Below are 22,632 nucleotides of genomic sequence, written 5' to 3'. Positions count from 1 at the left end.
ATCTATCTATCGAGTTTACTTATTTATCCTTAAATGACCAAGGGTGAGGAAGCTAGTTACTATTTCATCCCTTGGCTCCACCTTATTAATCTGGAAGTCTTTTTTTTTTTTATAAGAAAATTTTTTTCCTTAAAGGTTTTATTTATTTATTTATTTGAAAGAGAGAGAGACAACATGAGTGGGGAGGGAGGGGGAGACAGAGGGAGAGGGAGAAACAGACTCCCTGCTGAGTAGGGAGCCTGATGTAGGGCTCAATCCTAGAACCCTGAGTTTATGACTTATGCTGAAGGCAGACACTCAACCTACTGAGCCACCAGGTGCCCCTGGATGTCATTTTGAGATTCACTGATGTGAGGATGGTAGACAAGGGGTCTTTCTCCTGGAAGATAGCCCCATGGTATATTTACATTCTCAGTAAGTCCTATGCTGACTACTTTATTCAAGATAGCAAATTCTCTCTTATAGTTACTTTTTATATTTGATAACATTTATCCCTCCAAATATACTATGCAATCACACACATACACACACACACACACACTCACTCTCACCACCAGAATGTAAGCTTCATGAGAGCAGGAATTTTTGTGTGTTCTATTTGCTGCCATATCTCTAGAGACTATAACAATGAGAGTACATAGTCAGTGCAAAATAGATGTCTGATTCATAAATAAATGATTATACCAATCTACTATAACTTCTACCTCTGATACCCCTTAATTCTCCACAAGCAGAGGATTTTTTGTGAACTTAGGTCAGAAAAATTAGTCATTCTTTTCTACATTGCACTGTGCACTATGGTCTAGACAGAGCAGAAGGCAAATTTCTTCTAAACAAAGACCTTCTTAAAGAAATTGACTATTTCTTTTACTGTTTTCACCTAAACTCTATAGGACCCTGGACTAAAAATTTTCTTTAGCCTGATATCTAGACTCAGAGCATAATAACCTTTGGTAACTTCTGATCTTATTCTCAGATGAAAAGAGATATAGATTATAGACCAAAGTATGTACCTAAAGTGAAAGTTTCACTTTGCCTACCCCTTAGCAGATTTTCACTTTAATGTTTCTGAACAGGACCCGATGCCTTGGGCATATATTTGAAAGCATGTTGGGTGGTTTGGCCACTGGAATGGAATATTTTTGGTTTAAACCATATTTGCATTCATTCTGTATTTTCAGCTTTGTGTTATATAAGAAAATATATTAATGAAAAAACTTACAAGATAATTGAATTATATGTAAATTCACTTAAATATTTGTGTGTAAGTTTCTCCATCCATAGGACACAGATTCCTGGCTTTCTTTGTATGATAGAGAGTGAGCTAATTTTTAATTTCCATAAATCTCTGTAATTTCCAAGGAAGATATGCGTATTGACAATGACAGACTAGTCTACGGCCATACCACCCTGAACGCGCCCGATCTCGTCTGACAATGACAGACTAGAGAGCAGAGTAGGAAAGGAAAGTGATGTTGTCAGTCACCTGAGCCAGGGGACTAGCTTCTCTTATACCTGCTGGGACACACGGAAAATCTTTGGAGGGAATGTTGCATAGTGAGCTGGAGGCTATGTCCCAGACCAAGTTAAGACAGACTAGACTATACCATGGGGCCCTAAGTGACAGGACTAAGACTGAACTGCATGTCTCTCACTGGCTGCCTGAGCTCTTGCCAGTAAGATCCAGTTGCATTGTAAAGACAGGACTTTTTTCGCAGAGAGAAGCAAAACTGTTTGATTTAATAAACAAAATTCTCACACATCATTTTAAAAGAAAATTCATCTCCAGAGCATCTGAGATTTTCACAGAGGCAAATTATCTCATTTGGGTAGAATGCTGGACTCTCAAGGAGAGTTCTGTACTTCAACTACAGAAGCAGCTGATTTTCAAGAAAAAGTTAATTCTATGCAAGGGTATTTTGAATGCTGAATAAACTCCACGAGAATAAGAAATGAAGCATTTTAGCTTGCTGTGCACAGCAGCCATGAGAGGATAGCTAACATAAGTGTTTTCATGTGATAATCAAGAAAGATTAAGTTTTTGAGGGCAAGTTTGTGCTCCCAAGGCCTAGCAGAAAGACCTGGCATAAAGAGGACTCTTTAGGGAAAGCCAGTTGAGTGATAAAATCAATCATTGGTACCCTGAGACTTCAGAGCACTTCGCTAAATTGGTAAAGGGCCCGCAAGAGAACCAGGCATATTAACAGGCACAGCAGAGGTACACAGAAAATAAGTTAGTTACACAATAATAACTCCTTGTGTGAAAAAGGAAATTCATATAATAGAATAAGTGAATCCATACAGAACCAAATACAAACGATAACACAAATTTTATTCTAAAAGAAAATTATTTGTAATTTTTTAAAGGAGGTAATTATGTGGTAATTATTAAATAGATTAAGATAATGGTTAACGATCTTAATAGATGTGTATACAGAAAAAAAATGTAACTACAGCAACGCATTCCTTTTATAGGGGAATCCATGATATTAGGGAAAAAAGACAAAGGACATTTTAAATTCTGGCCTCTTAAGGCTTTGTTCTTCTATTACCTCATTATCACTCAACAGCAAAGCAGATGTTTGACACTGAAATCTGAAGCTGGCCATTTGAAGAAGGGGAGAAGCATAAATGAAACATTGTGGTCTATTTATCTACTCATATAGCAAAGTCAGTATTTGTTATAACTTGCTACAATTATCTTTCTCTTTTTAAAAGATTTTATTTATTTATTTGACAGAGAAATCACAAGTAGGCAGAGAGGCAGGCAGAGAGAGGGGGGAAGCAGGCTCCCTGCTGAGCAGGATGCGGGGCTCAATCCCAGGACCCTGAGATCATGACCTGAGCCAAAGGCAGAGGCTTAACCCACTGAGCCACCCAGGTGCCCCTGTAATTGTCTCTCTTAAGTTGCCAGCCAGTTTAAGAAAGTGTCACTACCAAAACTTTAAATGTCTGTCTGCTCAATAATTCTTTTTAGAAATTTTAGTCTTTTAACAAATTACTGCCGATTATAATATACACTCTATGTATATAGACATACATAGTTTATCTCCACAAATGTCATACTAAACACATACTAAATAACTGTAAACTCGCTGTTTTCACTGAACAATATTTATTTAATTTTTATAATATATAGAATATGCTTATGTAGACATAATCCCTGCTATAGGCAGATTCTAATATGATCCCCCACATTTCCTCACCAATCCTGGGGTTTCATAATTCCTGTAACTGTAAATATGGTAGCATTTACTCCCATGATTAGGTTATATGCCACAATTGAACATAAGATAGGGAGAGTGTCTGGGTGAGTATGACCCAGTGCCATGAACATTTTATAACTGCAGAATTTTCTGCTAGTTACAGAAAACAAAGTCAGAGGTTCAAAGAGTGGAAAGGATTCACTACAATGCTGATAACCTAAAGATGAAGGGGTCTACATAGTAAGGAAAGCAGGTGATCTTTAGCTGCTGAGAGCAGCTCCCAGCTGAAAGCCAGCAAGGAAATGGGAACTTCAATCCTATAACGGTAAGAAACTGAATCCTGCCAACCACATCCAAAGAGCTTGGAAGCATATTCCCCCTAGAGCTTTCAGACTAGAACGCAGCACAGTTGACACTTTGACTTCAGCTTTGTGGTAACATGAGCGGAGAGCCTAGTCATGTCTTGGCAGACTTCTAACTTACATAACTGTGAACTAAAAAATGGTATATTTTTAATCCATAGAATTTGCTGTAATATGTTGTGCAACAATTGAAAACCAATTCAGGGGGCGCCTGGGTGGCTCAGTGGGTTAAGCCGCTGCCTTCAGCTCAGGTCATGATCAGGGTCCTGGGATCGAGCCCCACATCGGGCTCCTTGCTCAGCGGGGAGCCTGCTTCTCTCTCTGCCTCTGCCTGCCTCTCTGCCTGCTTGTGATCTCTGTCTCTCTCTCTCTGTCAAATAAAAAAAAAAAAAAAAAAAAAAGAAAACCAATTCAGTTCCTCTCTCACTTCTTTTTACCTCTATCTTTTCAAAGTTTATACTATTATTTATTTAGTTATCTCTCTACTTTGGATATTTAGACTACTTTAAGATATCTGCTATTACAAAAATTATACTTATATATATGAACACAAGCTTATTGGTATCAAGTTCATAGTATATGTATACAATTTTTAAAATGTATTCTATGACTCCCAAGGCATAAGCAACATGAGAAAAAAATAGATAAAGTGGACTTCATCAAAACTAAAAACTGTTGTGCATCAAAGGATGTTATCAAGAAAGTACAGACAATCTACAGAATGGGAGAACATATTTGCAAATCATACATCTGATAAATGTCTAGTATCCAGGAAATCTAAAGAACTCTTACAACTCAACAAAAAGACAAACAGCAATCTCGAAAAAGAAACACAAAATTAGAGACATCACAATTTCAGATGTTAAATTATATTACAAAGCTGTAGTGATCAAGACAATATGGTACTGGCACAAAAACAGACACACAGGTCAATGGAACAGAATAGAAAATCCACGAATAAACCCAAAATTATATGGTCAATTAATCTTCAACAAAGAAGGCAAGAATATGCAATGGGGAAAAGACAGTCTCTTTAAACAAACGGTGTCGGGAAAATTAGACAGTTACATGCAAAAGAATCAAACCGGACCATTTTCTTACATCATACACAAAAATAAACTCTAAATGAATTAAGGACTTAATCCACTTAAGGACTTTAAGGACTTAAATGTGATGATACCTGAAACCATAAAAATCCTACAAGAGAGCCAAGGCAGTGACTTCTCTGACATCAGCCATAACATCTTTCTAGATATGTCTCTTAAGGTAAGGGAACAAAAGCAGAAATAACTATTGGGACTTTATCAAAATAAAAAGCTTCTGCACTGCAAAATAAATGAACAACAAAACTAAAAGACAACCTATGGAATGGGAGAAGGTATTTGCAAATGACATATCTGATAAAGGATTAGTATTCAAGTTATATAAAGAACTTATACAATTCAACACCCCCAAACCAAATAATCCAATTAAACAATGGGCAGAAGACATGAACAGACATTTCTCCAAAGAAGACATATAGATGGCCAACAGGCATATGAAAAGATGTTCAACATCACTCATCATCAGGGATATGCAAATCAAAATGACAATGAGCTATCTCCTCATATCTTTTATAGTGGCTAAAATAAAAAACTCAAGAAATGAGAAGTGCTGGTGAGAATGTGGAGAAAAAGGAACCCCTGTACACTGTTGGTGGGAATGTAAACTGGTGCAGCCACTTGTGGAAGACAATATGGAGGTTCCTCAAAAAGTTAAAACTAGAATTATCCCATGATCCAGTAATTACACTACTGGGTATTTACTCTAAGAATAAGAAAACACTATAAGCTCCCTATGTTTATTGCAGCATTACTTACCAAAGCAAATTATGGAAGTAACCCTGTGTCCATCAATAGGTGAATGGATAAAGAAGATGTGGTACATATACATATAATAAAATATTATTCAGGCATAAAAAAGAATGAAATCTTGCCACTTGCATCAACATAGAGCTAGAGAGTATAATGCTGAGTGAAATAAGTTAGAGAAAGACAAATGTCATGATTCCACTCATATGTGGAATATAAGAAACCAAACAGATGAGCAAAGGGAAAAGAGAGAGGCAAACCAAGAAACACACTCTTAACTATAGAGGTGGGTGGGATAGGTGAAACAGGTGATGGGATTAAAGAGTGCACGTGTCACGATGAGCATATGGAATTGCTGAGTCACTATACTGTACACCTGAAACTAATATAACTCTGTATGCTAACTACACTGGAAAGAAAAATAAAAAAAAATTCAGTTGTTCATAGTGGCATTATCAACAATAGTCAAATTGCAGAAAGAGCCCAAATATCCATCAATTGATAAATGGATAAAGAAGTGGGAAAAAAAAAGTTGTGATAGAGCTATACAATAGAATATTACTCAGCCATCAAAAAGAATGGGATCTTGCCATCTGCAATTACATAGAAAGAACTAGAGTGTATTATTCTAAGTGAGTAAGTCAGAGAAAGGTAAATATATGATTTCATTCATATGTGGAATTTAAGAAACAAAACAAATGAACATGGGGCAGAGAAAGAGAGGCAAAACATAAAATAGACTCTTTATCATAGAGAACAAACTGAGGGTTGCTGGAGGGGAGGTAGGTGGGGGATGAGGTAAATGGGTGATGGGCATTAAGGAGGGCACTGTTGTATAGAGGGCAGGTATGGCATGGAGCACTGGGTGTAGTGCATAAACAATGAATTCTGTTATGCTGAAAAGAAATTAAAAAAAAAAAAGGAGGGCACTATTGTGATGAGCACTGGGTGGTGTATTTAAGTGACGAATCACTAAATTCTACTCCTCGACTATTATTATACTATGTGTTAACTAACTGGAATTTAAACACTGGAAACAAAACAAAACAACATTTTCAGTTAATGTATGTATTTTTTAAATTTCTAAAAAAGGGACAAATAATCTAACTAAAAATAGGCAAAGGACTTGAATATACATTTCTCCAAAGAAGATATACAAATGGTGAATAAACACATGAAAAGATGCTCACATCATGAGTTACCATTAAAATGCAATCAAACCACAATGAGGTACTAATTCATATTCACACTCTGTAGGATAGCTAGAATTTTTTTAAAAAGGAAAATAACAAGTATTGATGTGGATGTGGAGAAATTGGAGCCCTCACACATCGCTGTTGGGAATGTAAAATTGTTAGGTCTCTGTGAGAAACAGTTTTGCAGTTATTCAAAAGCTAAACATAGAAATACTCTCTGACCCAGCAGTTCCACTTCTAGATACATACCTAAAAGAATAGAAGGCAGGCAATCAAACAAATACATATGTACATGGGCTTGCAGTAGTACTATTCACTATAGCCAAAAGCTAGAAACAATGCAACTATCCAACAATGAATGAACAACAACAAAAAAAAATCTGTGGCATATCCATACAATGGAATATTAATTAACCATATAAAGAAATGAAGTACTGATGATATATGCTACGAAATGAATGAACTTTAAAGACATTATTAAGTGAAGTAAATCAGGTGCAAAAGGTCGCATAGTATATATATGATTCTATTTATGTGAAATATCTAGAATATATAAATCTATAAAGATAGAATGCAGATTGGTGGCTGCCAGAGGCTATTAGCAGGAGTAGGCTGGGGAGGGAAATGAAGAACAACTGCTTATTAGATCCAGGGCTTCCTTTTGGGGTATGAAAATGTTTGGAACTAGACAGAGGTGATGGTTGTACAATATTGTGAATGTAGTAAATGCCACATAACTGTTCATTTTAAAGTGGTTAATTGTATGCTTTGTCAACCTTACCTAAATTTAAATAAACGAGTTCCATAAAATTTTTAGTATGCATACCTTATCTGTGTCTTTCTCTTAATTACTCTTGGTATTGGTATATCTAGTAAAATTTGTTTTAATGAAGATAATTAACATAGTGTTATATTAGTTCCAGTATACCACTGGATGATTCAGTATACCATTGAGTGATTGAACAATTCAGTGCTCATCAAGATGAAGTATACTTTTCACCCCTTTATCTCTTTATCTATTTTACCCCTCCCCCTACCCACTTCCCTTCTGGCAACCACTAGTCTGTTCTCTGCATTTAGGAGTCTAGTTTTTTTTTTTTTTCTGTCTCTTTGTTTTGTTTCTTAAATTCCACATATGAGCAAAATTATGTGTTATCTGTCTTTCTCTGTCTGACTTATTTCACTTAGCACTATATCCTCTAGGTCTATTTGTGTTTTTGCAAGGGACAAGATCTCATTCTTTTTAATGTCTGAGTAATATTCCATCGAATATACCACATCTTCTTCATCCATTCATCTACTGATGAATGCCTGGGTTGTTTCCATATCTAGACTATGCAAATAATTCTACAATAAACATGAGGATGCATATATCTTTTCAAATTAGTGTTTTCATTTTCTTTGGGCAAATATCCAGTAGTGGAATTACTGGGTTATATGGTAATTGTATTTTTAGTTTTTTGAGGAACCTCCATACTGTTTTCCACAGTGGCTATACCAACCTGCATTCTCATCAACAGCAACATACCAACAAACCATAAAACTCTTAGAAGAAAACATACAGTACTTTCTTTGACATCAGCCACAGAAACATTTTTCTAGATATGTCTCCTCAGGCAAGAGAAACCAAACCAAATTAAGCTGCTAGGACTACAGAAAAACAAAAAAACATTTGTACAGCAAAGGAAACCATCAACAAAACAAAAAGACAACCTACAGAAGGGGAGAAGATATTTGCAAGTGACATATCTGACAAGGGATTAGTATCCAAAATATATAAAGAACTAACAGGACTCAACACCACAAAAGGTAATTCAGTTTAAAAATGGGCAGAGGACCTGAAGATGCATTTTTTCAAAGAAGGTATGTCTATTTTTTTAAAAGTTTCTTTTTTCAGATAATCGGTTTTTATTTTATTGACACTTTAAGTTTTATTTTATTATTCTCTTCCTTCTGTTTTCTTTAGGCTTACTTTTTTTTTCTTCTTCTAGCACCTCAAACTGAAAATGTAAATAATTTATTTTTCATTATTTGGGGTTTAAGGGTTACTTGCCAATGACCTGGTTTGTTAACAGTTGGTATGTGAACATGCAGGAGGTACTCAGAAAAACTGAAGGGCATAGGAAGGTAGCCTTATGCTGACAAACGTTTATGCAGTGTTTGGGCAGCTGCCCACAAAGGCCCCACATCAGGCTCTCTGCTCAGCGGGAAGCCTGCTTCCCCCCTCTCTCTCTGCCTGCCTCTCTGCCTACTTGTGATCTCTGTCTGTCAAATAAATAAATAAAATATTAAAAAAAATACAACTATCATATGATCTCCCTGATATGAGGAAGTGGTGGTGCAACATGGGGGCTTAAGTGGGTAGGAGAAGAATAAATGAAACAAGATGGGATTGGGAGGGAGACAAACCATAAGTGACTCTTAATCTCACAAAACAAACTGAGGGTTGCTGGGGGGGGGGGGTTGGGAGAAGGGGGGTGGGGTTATGGACATTGGGGAGGGTATGTGCTTTGGTGAGTGCTGTGAAGTGTGTAAACCTGGCGATTCACAGACCTGTACCCCTGGGGATAAAAATATATTATATGTTTATAATAAATACAAAAATTAAAAATTAAAAAAATACTTTATCAGATATATGGTTGAAAATACTTTTTCCAATATCATAGGCTGCCTTTTCATTTTGTTGCCTATTTCCTTTGCTGTGCAGAATGAAATTTTCAGTCTGACATAATCTCACTTGTCTATTTTTTGCAACAAAGCTTGTGTTTTTGGTGTCATATCCAAAATATCATTGTCAAGGTCAATGTCAATAAGCTGTTGCTCTGTGTTTTCTTATAGAAGTTAAAGATTTAATGTCTCACATATTAAGTCTTTAATCCATTTTGAGTTAATTTTTGTGAATTGTGTGAAAAATTTCATTCTTTTGCATGTGGATATCCAGTTTTCCCAACACCATTTATTGAAAAGATTATCCTTTCCCTATCACGCATCTTGGTAGATAGATCAGTGGACTATATATGGGTAAGTTTATTTCTGGGCTCTCTGTTCTGTTCCATTGGTCATTATGTCTGTTTTTATGCCAGTACCATACTGTTTTGATTACTATGGCTTTGTAATATATTTTTGAATTCAAGTACTATGATGCTACTGGCTGTGTTCAGTTATTTCTTCTGTTTTACTGGCATTTACTTTCCCAGTCTTAAATGAATTCCTAAATTACTTGGCAGTAGTACATTGTGCATGTTACATATACATAAATTGTTTTCTAATGATTGAAACAGTTCCTGTCTTTTGCCCTTTGCTCTTCTCATATGTTCTCACTTTTTCAGATAGCTTTGTTTCTGCATGCAGAAACTATTCCCAGTAAAATTCTCATCTCCATCTGTGACATCTCACCTGCATCCCAGATGCTCCTATCACATGGCCCATCGATTGTTTGGCTATCACTTCAAACTCAACATAGCCCAAACCAAACTCATTATTTTCTTCACTCAGCTAGCTTCAATAATTATAGCACCATTTTTCCTTGTCACCAAGGTAAAAAATAAAAACAAACACAAAAATAAAACAAAAAAAAAACCACTGAGTTATAGGTTTTAGAAATAGAAAGAGAAAGTGATAAGAGAAATAAGTAAGTTTATTGTTACATTTAGTAGACTACTCATCCTTTCAGCAAACAATTATTGAGTACCTTCCATATGCCAGTACTCTATTAGGTTCAGGGGATTTGCTGGTGAATAAGATTAAAAAACTCTATTCTCATAGTGCTTACAGCCCAGTGATGGAACACAGACAAAAAGGTAAATATGTAAACTATTTAGTATGCTAGATGGTGCTAAGTGCTAAGGAAAAATATAAAGCAAGGAAGAGACACTGAGAATATGGATGTGTATGTGGAAGATGGTAGTAATGATGATTTCAATTCTAAAAATTTTATTTATTTATTTTGAGAGAGAGAGAGAGTGAGAGAGCAAACATGAATGGGTGAGGGGAGGGAGAGGGAGAAATAGACTCTCCACTGGGCAGGGAGCCCAGTGTGGGAGCCCTATTCCAGGACCTTGAGATCATGACCTGAGCTGAAGGTAGACTCTTGATGGGTTGGGCCACTGAGGCACCCCTAGTGGTTTCAATTCTAGATAAGGTGGCTAGGAAAAGCCCGAAAGTGTGATATTTGAGTAAAAACCCAAGGAAGGTGAGGCTGCAAGCACCATGAGAATATTCAGGAAACAGTAGATGTGAAGAAAAGCCTAAAGTAAAAACATGTTATATTTTCAGGGAATAGCAAGGAGGCCATTGTGAACTAGATTGATCAATGGGGGAAGGATAGGAAATTAGGTTATAAAGGCAATGAAGATGGGTCCAAATCTTATAGGACACGATGTCCTATCTTCTCTAATCTTACTACTAGCGTCCTTATCCTAGGGCTTTACCGCTTCATGTCTGCAACAGCTTCTAACTTCTCTATTTTCTAGTTTAACCTCTATAATACCACTGTGATAATCTCAAATAATCACCTTCAACATGTCATTCACATCATCCCCCTGCTCAAGGATTCATAAGGGTTATCTAATGCATCAAATCTAAATCAGTGTACAGGGTTTTCTGAGCTACCCTAGACCTACTGAATCTTGTCTTTAATACATTTTCTGATTGGACATTTACTGAGTTCTTTCTTTGTTCAAGGGGTTGTGAGCAAACATGCATAAGAAACAGGTTCAAGACCTGGAGTTTACTGCCAGTACAAACCTCTTCCCAGTTCTAATAACCTCATAATTTCCTGCATACATACATTGATATCTTTGTTGTGTCTGACTCATGCTTTTGCCTTTGCTACTTTTTGTGCTTGAGTATCTTCTTGAACTTCCAATAAAATCCAAAATCCTTTCATGGCTACAAGGCCCTGTAGAATCTGGTCCCTGCCTATCTCTTCAATCTCCTCTTGAGATTTCCTTTCCTTCTCTTGCAACATTCCAGCTACACTGACTGCCATTCAGTTTTCTGAATATACCAAGTTTTTCCCTGCATCTAGGCCTTCTTCTGCCTACATCACATTATCCACTCTTTCTGTTTGCTCATACTTTAAGCCTCAACATGGATGCCCTAAGAGCCTCCCCTCATTCCAATCTACATGAGCTTTCAGAGCACTCTGCATGATGTCCCTTTACAGCACTTATCAGGCTTTTTAAACTACATACTTATTCATGCAATCACATGTTTGGTGATTTCTCTAGTAGAAAAGAGATGGTCTCTTTTCTAGATCATAAGCTCCAAGAAGACAAGCAGATATTTCTTTTGCTCACCTCAGTATCCCTAGGTTCTATCCCAATAGCTAGTAGATGCTTAATAAATATCTGTTGAACAAATGAATTAGTACCTTATCTAAATCCTGGACACTCTTGAATTCAATTACTTTCATTTTCTCCTACAGTCCTTTTTCCAAGAGCCTGGCTCCTCAGTCTTTCAAAGATCCTCTTCTTCTCTGACTTCTTTTTTCTTTTTCTTTTTTTATTTTTTTGAAAGTCAAAGATCACAAGTAGGCAGAGAGGCAGGCAGAGAGAGAGGAGGAAGCAGACTCCCTGCTGAGCAGAGAACCCAATGTGGAGCTCGATCCCAGGACCCTGGGATCATGACCTGAGCCAAAGGCAGAGGCTTTAACCCGCTGAGCCACCTAGGTGCCCCTCTTTTTTCTTTTTAAAAAATAGTTCTTTGAGTATTAAATTCACAACCTTGGTGACAACTGATCTAGCTCACCATAACAGGAAAAGTAATCTCTCTCAGTTTATTACATGGTAAAGCTGACTATATTTCTTTCCTGAACTATATAGTTTAATCCTAAATATAAAGCAAGATCTAAAATGTAATTGATTAGGAAAAAATATAAAACAACCAATGATGTAGACAAGACTGCTCATTTTTTTAAGCTTAAAAAAAAACTCCATAAAAGTTTCTGTCTAACCACAATAGCCAAACTATGGAAAGAACCTAGATGTCCATCAACAGATGAATGGATAAAGAAGATCTGGTATATATACCACATCTTCTTTACACACACACACACACACACACACACACACACACACACTGGAATACTATGCAGCCATCAAAACCCCAAAATCTTGCCGTTTGCTATGACGTGGATGGAACTAGAGGGTATTAGGCTAAGCAAAATAAGTCAATCAGAGAAAGACAATTATACGATCTCTCTAATATGAGGAATTTGAGAGGTAGGGCAGGGGTTCATTGGGGGTAGGGAGGGAAAAAGTGAGACCAGAAGTGACAGGGAGGGAGACAAACCATAAGAGACTCTTAATCTCAGGAAACAAACTGAGGGTCAGTGGGGTGTGGGGCAGAGAGGGAGAGAGTGGCTGGGTGATAGACACTGGGGAGGGTATGTGCTATAATGAGTACTGCAAAATGTGTAAGACTGATGATTCACAGACCTGTACCCCTAAAGCAAATAATACATTACATGTTAATAAAAAGTTTCTGTCTAAAGGGTTGTATTTTTTGTTTGTTTTTTCCTGACTGCTTATTGTGCTTAAAGTGTTGCTGCATGTCGGTAAGACATATACCCTAATCTAATTTTTCCATTTAACTGGGGTTCTTAAAATCAGGAAAACATGTTTCACACCTTCTAGAAATCCTGTAATGCCTGTTCAGACTTCCTCAAGGTGAGGGACAGTCCTTTTTAACTTCTAAATCCCAAGCAGTTATTACAGGGGCCCACAAACTAGAAATTCTTAGTAAATACTTGCTAACGTGCTCAGTTAAATAAAATTTTCTTGATCACACAGGACTGGTTATTTGACCACTTCTTCATTCATTCACTCAATAAATATTTATTTAATGCTCCAATATCCAAAGTTCTGTGCTTAGCACTGGCGGTGGGAGGTGGGGAGGGATGGTACAAAGACACACAAGAAAGCTCCAATTCCAGTGGGGGAAATCTACATGCATGTGTATGATTACAATTTAATATCTAGTAATTGACTAAAGCTAGGTGCAGGGTGTTATCATGGGCACAATGAAGTCTCAGGGCCTGATTATACTCATAAATACTAAGGAAGGTTTCATACAGTTGAGTTTCAATGGACAGGAGTTTACCAAGCCAGCAAGGGTAATGGGGCATGAAAGAGCAAGGCATGTTTAGGGAAAGACAACGGCCTCATCAAGATGCAGGAAATAAGGTTCGAGAAAGAGAATTGTATCATCCTGGGCCTTTTATGTCACACTGAGTTACAAGGGCTTTAGGTTAAGTGGGAGCTGATGTGAAGAGTTTGCATTTTTAAAAGGTAAGTATGGTGGTGCTGTGGAGAGTAACTCAGGGTAGGAAGGTAGTAGATTCAGGGAGTCTGTATTTGGGGAGAAATGTGAAGGATCTGGGGTGATGACAGGAGTGGTGCAGGGAGAGTGAACTGACTGATATTTGGGAGACAGAAGTTAGTAAGATAGAGTGATTAATTGAGAAGGGAAGGAGATAGAGAGAGGAGGCTAAGAGGACATTGAAATCTATGACATGCATCTCTGGGCAAATGATAATGCCTTTCACTTGATTTAAGGAGCATAGAAGGAAGTATATTTGTGAGAAAAAAAATGAAATGAGTTTAGATATGCTGAGATAGAAACGTCTGAGGGACATCCAAGGGCACATGTCTGGTAGGAAAAAGGAAATAAGACTCTGAAACTCAGGGGAGAGGTCTTAATCAGAGATTTAGATTTCAAGCCTAAATATTTATGACTCTGTACAGAATGATAAAATGGCACAGAAAGTTACAGCTACCAAGGCCCTCTCAGCTGCCGCTTCTTCCTTCATGCAAATTGTTTAATACTTACTCATCAGTCAACATCTATCAGGTTGTGCTATGTGGGTTTGCAGGCTGTCATTCACTGGAGCCTCTCTAGGTTTGCCTGTGGGATCAGCAATGAGACTCAAGAGTGCGGGAACATCTGGTCCTCTCTTTAGCCTGCTCCCTCTGCGCACGCATGTTCTCCGGCATAGAGGTGAGAGCGTCCTGGCAATACTGAACACCAGACTAGCACTGTTTGGTTTGATACAGTGATTGCTCTGTGTCAACAGTCTCTGTATCAACAGTCGGTTAGGGATGTAATACATCCCTAGCCTTTCATGATTTCTGGTAACTACTTCAAGGCAGTAATATATCACCAGTTTAATACCTAATCATTAGGAAAACATAGTTGGTATCATCAGTTCAATGAACTAAAATTTGGCGGGGGGCTTATAAAACTACACAAATGCTAATGGAAAGAAGGAGGAACACTTATCAATTAAGCCTAGATCTAAAATTCTGTATATTAGTCCACTCTTAAAACTAAAGAAAGAAATGGTATTTTCAATTAAGGACCCTACAAGTTTATTATATGAATGGGAAGCTGGTATAGTTCTCTAATATCTAGGGATTTTTAAATGACCAAAACATTTCCAGCAACTCTAAGAAAAAAGATGTTTTTTATGTTTCTTCTTTTAAAAATGTTTTATTGTTTCTTGAGGCTCAATTATACACAAGAAGCCCAAGTGAAAAAACAACTGATGCACTGATGATCCTGCATGGATTACAAACCAAAGCAGGGGTGTTTCTGCTGGGCGTGGATCTTCTCTGTACAGTAAGCCTAACAAAGCATGTACTGGGCACAGGTACTGTGGGAGGTGCTGGGATCATGGAAAGAGAAGACACAGTCACTAGCACTCAAAGATGAGAAAGAAGGGTGCTCTGGTTTTCATATCACAACCCAGGGACTTTCAGTGGTTACACCCAGTACTGGGTGGGGGAAGGCGCATAGTGAGATTCCTATTATTTCCCTTTTCTCTCCAACAGTATAGTACTTCTATTTTATCTGTTTCACTTACTGAACTGTCTCAAAAAATTCAGCCTTCAGAAAGGATTATTCCACATACAAAGGTAAGTAATAAAGTTTATGAACCTCAGGCCTAGTGGAAAAATAGCAGCCAGAATCTGCATCCGCACAGCCCAGCACCTGTAGCTAGCATCCCTGCCACAGCTGTCTTTTCCCACAGTCTTTCTAGACCCACATATTGGGGGATGGCAGTGACAAGGAAAACCCACATGACCCCAACAGTGAGGGTATCATTTTAGCTCTACACCAAAGTGAAGCAAGTTGCTTTAATTTTCAGGGCTATGTGGTCAAGATTAGAGGTACCGTGGAGCATGCAAATTAACTCCTTTTCTTTTGCACTGTTATAACTTCCATTTTTAATTTTCCTATGTATACCATGCAACTGGAAAAATGGAACAGCTGTTTTCAAATTTTAAGTAAAAATAAATAAGTAAATAAAAGACCTGTAAAGCACTCTGAATAAAGGAAGCTTCTAGGCAATATAAAAGTATCTCCAAATTTATTTTCTCTCTGCCCCAAGTAGAAGAGAATCAGAGAACTCTCTGGACTCCCTAAAATTGGCTATACTGTCATCTCACCCCATCAAAGCTCTGCTGGCTTGTAGAGAAAGTGAAGCCCAGAGTGTCTCCTTGACTGCTCCCCACCCCGCAGTTGTTCATGTTTAAAGGCCTCATTGCTCTGCCAAGATACATGGTCTACTACCTCTGAGCCCCATTCTGTGGCCTCTCTTCCAACCCAGGACAAACAGGAATGAAGGCGTCAGACCGACCTTCCTTTCTGTCCAGAAGAAGCTCTCCCCTTTGTAGGGCTGGAAAGGCACTGAGGGCTGAGACTGCTCTCAGACAGGCGGACATCATTAGCCTATTTCCCTGTGAACCCTCTCCTTCACATACAACAAGGCAGGGCCCAGGTCGTCCTGCATTATAGAGCGGGGCCTCTCTGTTGAATTTGCTTTGTTCTGTGTTTCTCCTATGCATTTTCTCTGGCACTGAAAAGATGCATCCTTTTCTTTTCCTGAGGTGGTGACAGCCAAGACTGGAATTTGAACTTCCATGTGGAAATAGGCATAAAAAAGAGGCCACATGTGACTTTAAGGTACACTGGGATTTGAGGCAAAACTCCCAGCTAGGTAAGAAGTTACTTTATCTTGTTTTTCCTTCTCTGTGCATCTATCTTCCCTGAAGGCCAGAGACGCTTAGGACCCAGGTAATATCATCCTTCCATAATCTCCACCTCACCACAATTTCTAGTAACTTTTACCTGATCTGCTTGCCTTCTCTCATATCATATAAGGAAAAGAAGACATCAGTGTCTTCCCCAATAGTATTGTAGGTGAAACTCTTCAGGCTGAGGAAGAAGTGGTGTGGCACTGGCATCCGACAGGTTTCCCCATGACGTGGGCGCATTGTATCTACCTAAAGAGAAAGGTGAAAAAAAAAACCCAGTAAATATTTTAGTTACTTACTATACTGACCAGAAATAAAATGAAAACTAAATGACTAACTCTCCTTCTACTATCAAAGGGGATCATGTAAGAGAGACAGAAGGTGTCTTCTCTGCTAGTAGGGGAGTGCTGTGTCCATATGTTTGGTTTGAGACAGGCAAATATGTAGCTGGGAGAAGTAAACTGAGTGAAGGAGCTATGGGAACGGTAATTCCAACTTAGGAGTGAACTTAATATCTTCACCAGGTCACAAACTTCTAAATTCTCCATGAACTTTTAAATTCAAAGTTATTACTTGGAGATGTCACCCTGATGCACTTGATTTACAGTGTTAGATGGTAACAGACACCATTCTAAATGACACTTTTACTTTCTCCCAGACGGATTCATTTCAGTCTCCTAGTCTATGTTATTTCAATTGTGCTTATGTAAATTTGCACAGAGGAATGAGGGAAGACTGGCCAAATCTGCTTGGAGGTCAGGGTTATTTAGATGAAAGGCATCACACAATCAAGATGTCCGTGGTGGTTATCACTGCCTGTTGGCATCCCCATGCTGTGACCACTTCAAGTGCCGAGGGAAAAGACTCGGAGGCCTAGTTAGGTTGCTTACCTGGGATGTGCTTTGCTGGACACTCTGCCGGCTAGATAAGTGCTGTGGAAAGAAAGAAAGAAAAATTCACTCACCTGGGAAGGAAACTAACTTTTATGAAGCACCCTCTATATGCGAGGCATTCTGCAGTCTTTTATATATATGTTCTCACTTAAGTCTGATAACATTTTTAGAACAATGCTATTTGTATTTAATGGAAGCAACTAAAGTGGGGTATAAGGAAGTGATGTGCTGAAGCTCATACAGCAAGAAGGTGGCCAAGCCTAGATTGTAACTCAAGCCTCACCAGCTCAAAGCCCCAGCTAAGTCACAGGTGCTCCCTCTGGATCTGTGCTTTGTCACTGTCCTCTCCACACCCTCTACCACATCCCAAGCCTTGAGATCCAGCTTCTTTAGGCTCTCTACACTGGAGGATGTATAGTCTTTAAACCCAAACATGCTGTTCCTTTGCTGCTGGCTGATGTTAGAAGAAGCAGATTCCAATCCTAGCAACATACAAATGAGTCGTGAAATCAGATAAACTGCTTAGTCTCTGCAAAAGACAGTTTCCTCAGCTATAAAACTCGACATAAAGCTTTTATTGTCTTCCTCACAGAGTTATTGTGAGGCTTAAATTACTTAATGGAAAGCAGCATGATACATTAATTTGGGACCTAAGTGCAGAAGTCAGGACACTTGGTTTTAAATCTTGACTCACCTTTGTGTTTGCTCATCTATAAAGTAAGGATAACGTTTTGTACTGAATTTAACCTCACAGGCTTTTGTGCAGATTAACCTGCCACGGAACCTATCATATTTTAAGTGGCTGATCATTCTTATTTTATTGTTATTGATATTCTTTAGAAGTAGTTATTATAGAAAAGTCAGTCATATTTAGAAGAAAACCCTGGCCAAGAAGAATTGTGGGTTCACAACAGTGCAGTCCCTAGTCTTGGTAAACTCAACAATGAGAGTTTCTATCTGCTCCCTTTGGGCTTCAGAAGTGTGAAATAGCACTCATTTGGTGAGCTGGTCTATATCACATGGGTAGGAAGGATGGCTGCTGAGTAGAATGGTTTCATTTCTTTTTTTTCTTGTATCCAATTTTCATAACAGTTTTATTCGTAAAAGCCCCAAAGTAAAAATAACGTAAATGTCCATCAGTAGAAAAATAGGTAAATTTTTTTTAATTTAAATTCAATTAGCCAACACATAGTACATCATTAGTTTTCATGATAGGGTTTAATGATTACTAGTTGCATATAACACACAGTGCTCATCACATCACATTCCCTCCTTAATTTTATTTAGGGTTAAATGTGTGTATTTGGAAAACTGAATACAATTAAATATTAATTTAAATGCATCTTACTAGTTGTATTTGCTAATTATTAAATATTCATGTGTATTTTTAGCTATATTAGTTAATTATTATTGACTGTTAATGTTCATTCATAGGACTATTTGTTCCCATGATATATATTAAATATAATAAAATAGGCCTCCACCAGCTCAGGAAATCATCACACAGAATGTATACATACAAAAAAGCTTTTAAAAAATCAAGCTTTCAAAAAAAAAAATCAAGTTTTCTACAGTTTACCGACCCATATCCTACTGGCCTAAAATGCTTTCCATTGTTTTATTTTACTTTTAGGGGTTGCATTAAGTCATTCTTCTCAAGCAGATTTGCTGATTAACTCTTAAAAATGAACTACCAATCTTAAACATAAATGTTCAATTATAACTATATATAGGAGTTTACAGCTAATTTCATTATAAAACATCCCTTTTGACAATAACAAATGTCATTCTAGATTTCAGAAGCATCAAATTTGAGGAGAACTTTCAAGCCAGTTTAAAAGTGCACCGCATGGGTGGCCAAAGAAAGGCACCAAAACTGGTATTCTGGAACGTCTCTTATGGCACTATAAGGAGAAACCACTTCCTTGTTACCAGGCAGCATCAGCTGGCTAGCTGATACGTTCCTCTGTATTATCTCCATGTTTGCTACCCAACTCGAGACTGCCCTCCCAGGGAGCAAAAAACCCTATCTTAATCATCTTTATATCCTAAGTACATCAGGCAATTTACAATGTACATCAAATATAAATTAGTTAAAAATTGCATGGACATTGCTAGTGTGAGTATATATAATCGTTGTGGAAAAAAATATGGCCAAATGTATTAGAGCTAAAGATGTGATTACCTAATCATTCAGTAATTTGTCTCCTGGTTATAAACTTCATAGTATTCAAAGACCTTTGTGAGTATATATAAAATATTTGACAGGCCAGATTTCTGTCTGTCTATCTGTCTGGCCAACCAAATACTAATACTTCTTTTTTTTTTTTAAAGATTCTTTTTATTTGACAGAGAGAGAGCACAGCAGGCAGAGTAGTAGGCAGAGGGAGAGGGAGAAGGAGGCTCCCTGCTAAGCAGGGAGCCCGATGTGGGACCTGATCCCAGGACCCTTGGATCATGATCTGGGCAAAAGGCAGATGCCCAACTGACTGAGCCACTCAGGTGCCCCAATATTAACACTTCTTTCTTTTAAATCTGTATTTCTGTTAATACTGGTAACTTATCTTTTTATCCAAGTTTATTTTATCCAAGTTTTCTCATTTATTACCAGATAATTAAACAAAATATTCTGTTACAACTGCTTTTGTGTCCTTTATGTTTGGAATAAATTTGGAATAAATTTTCCTTTCTCATTAAAAAAATTTTAAAAATGTATACACTGCTTTACTGTAGTAATGCCAAATTTCCCCTACACAAAAAGCATTTTCATCCCTTTTAAGTCTCTGGTTCATTCAATCTACATAAGTCTAACAATATGGAAAAAAGAAACCCTACAACTTTAGATATTCTATTCACCTGAATAACACATTTAATTGCCTGCTATGTATGTTTAGAATTGCATTAAGTGTTGTGGGTCTTACAAGGGAATATAAGATATATCAAGCCAGGATCACTAATAAAATGATACTTCATTGTTAGTAAATAATCCAATCAATTGATTTAAGTCCAGAAATGGAAGTACAAACATTGATCTAATAAAAATATTAATCAGCACTAGAAGATAACAGACTAACATTATTCCCAACACATGCTCATGAAGAAAAATAATAGCATAACAGGAGGTTATAATGTGAGTGCTCTGTTAGATCTTTCCATAAATTAGAAGCTTTTATATAATCTTCAAGTTGTCTATATTCTCCAAAGAGGCATAGCTAATTACAATTAACATAAATGCTTTGTTGTTGCCATTCAAAATGCTTTCTAGTTTGGGTAGCACTAATTCTCTGTTGCTGAAAGTGGATTTGAACATGTTATTAAGCAGAAGCAAGAGTTGAGGAGCAGGTGAACCAGGTGGTGGGTATTAGAGAGGGCACGGATTGCATAGAGCACTGGGTATGGTGCAAAAATAATGAATACTGTTATGCTGAAAATAAATAAAAAATAAAGAGTTGAGGAGCGTTACAGGCTTCCTCTGATTCTTGTCATATAGAAGAGGAAATCCATTTGTGCATTTAAAGAGTTTTTTTTTTTAATCAATTATTACCACTCAGTACTTGCACAGGGGATTGGTTGGTGGTTTTTTGTTTGTTTTTTTGTTTTGTTTTGTTTTTTAGGAAAAACAACATGCTCTAAATGTAAGCTTGAGGTATAATTCTATTCATTAAGTTTTCATGTAAAATGAGTGACAAAGAGTATTAAAATCATAAAGTTTCACATGGAGTCTTTGTAATCTCCAGTAATAGACTTAAGTGTTAATACAAAAAGGCTCCAAAAGGTTATTCCTCTGAAACTTGTTGATAACTTTAAGAATTAACTCAGACACTTACTGTGCATTTATCATATGCAAATTAACATAAAAATAAGTGGTTTTCAATAAATTTGTGGACTTTCAAAAGGTTGGTTTCAAATTGTTTTTTCTTCACCTTATTCAGTTCTTTCTATCTAAAAACAAATATATATAGGATAAAAGACAGAAAAATCAGCATGAAATGAAAAAAATAAAAAGGGGCTTGAAACTTTATTTGGCCTTTTGGATAAGTCAACTTTTTAAAATTAACATTTAAATGTATTAAAAGTAATATAAGCACATAGTATTAAAAGTTAAATAACGCTAAAAGTCTTGCAATAAAATTACTGGTCCTATATTTAACCTGTACTATTTCCTAGAGATAAGTACTTTCAACTCTTTATAATTTTTTCCTAAAATTTATCAAGTATTTCTAAATGTCACATTTATATTGCTTTCTTCTTATGCAGTTTTAGATTTATCTATTTGCTTTTTATAATGGCAGCTGAGGATCTTAACATCTGTTTATATCCATTTCCCTTTCCTAATACCTTCTACTTTCCTAATACCTCACAAGTTTTGGTTAAAACTTATGGAGATGGGTTAACATGGAGGCCATGGGGACATGGAGAGGAGAATTGAGTTGGGGGAAATCGGAGGGGGAGACGAACCATGAGAGACTGTAGAAACAAACTGAGGATTTTGGAAGGGAGAGGGGTGGTAGGTTGGGGGAGCCAGGTGGTGGATATTATGGAGGGCACGTATTGCATGGAGAACTGGGTGTGGTGCATAAACAATGAATTCTGAACACTGGAAAGAGATAAAAAGAAAAAAAAAAAAAAGAACAGACCAAAAAAGAAAAAGTTGTGTTTGAATGCAAACAACAACAACAACAACAACACCTTATTTATAAGATTGTAACTTTTAAATATTGTTTATTGAGGGAGAGCTGGCTGGTTCCATCTGTTGACCATCTGCCTTCAGCTCAGGTCATGATCTCAGGGTCCTGGGATCGAGCCCCACATCAGGCTCTCTGCTCAACTGGGAGCCTGCTTTTCCCTCTTCTCCCAACATGTGCTCTCTATTGTTATCTCTGTCTTTCTCTCTCAAATAAATAAAATATTTAAAAATAAATATTGTTTGATTTTTGGGGGGAGGAGTCAAGATGGCGGAGAAGTAGCAAGCTGAGACTGCTTCAGCTAGCCAGAGATCAGCTAGATAGCTTATCTAAAGATTGCAAACACCTGAAAATCCATCGGCAGATCAAAGAGAAGAAGAACAGCAATTCTGGAAACAGA

General features: G+C 37.2%; 1 protein-coding gene across 1 annotated transcript in view; it reads right to left on the bottom strand.

The window, feature by feature from the left end:
- LOC132010413 (dedicator of cytokinesis protein 3-like) overlaps nucleotides 1-22,632 on the bottom strand; it is a 198,089-nt gene that overhangs the window by 26,152 nt on the left and 149,305 nt on the right. Inside the window, exons 5-6 of the mRNA XM_059388283.1 lie at nucleotides 17,545-17,586; nucleotides 16,749-16,903 (exon numbers count right to left, since the gene is read on the bottom strand). Coding sequence (XP_059244266.1) covers nucleotides 16,749-16,903; nucleotides 17,545-17,586 — 197 coding nt within the window. The remainder of the gene's footprint in view (nucleotides 1-16,748; nucleotides 16,904-17,544; nucleotides 17,587-22,632) is intronic.

This window comes from Mustela nigripes, chromosome 2, assembly GCF_022355385.1.
Source record: "Mustela nigripes isolate SB6536 chromosome 2, MUSNIG.SB6536, whole genome shotgun sequence".
Taxonomy (NCBI): Eukaryota; Metazoa; Chordata; class Mammalia; order Carnivora; family Mustelidae; genus Mustela; species Mustela nigripes.
Note: the sequence above shows the minus strand (reverse complement) of the source record. Positions and strands in the feature narration are given on the sequence as shown.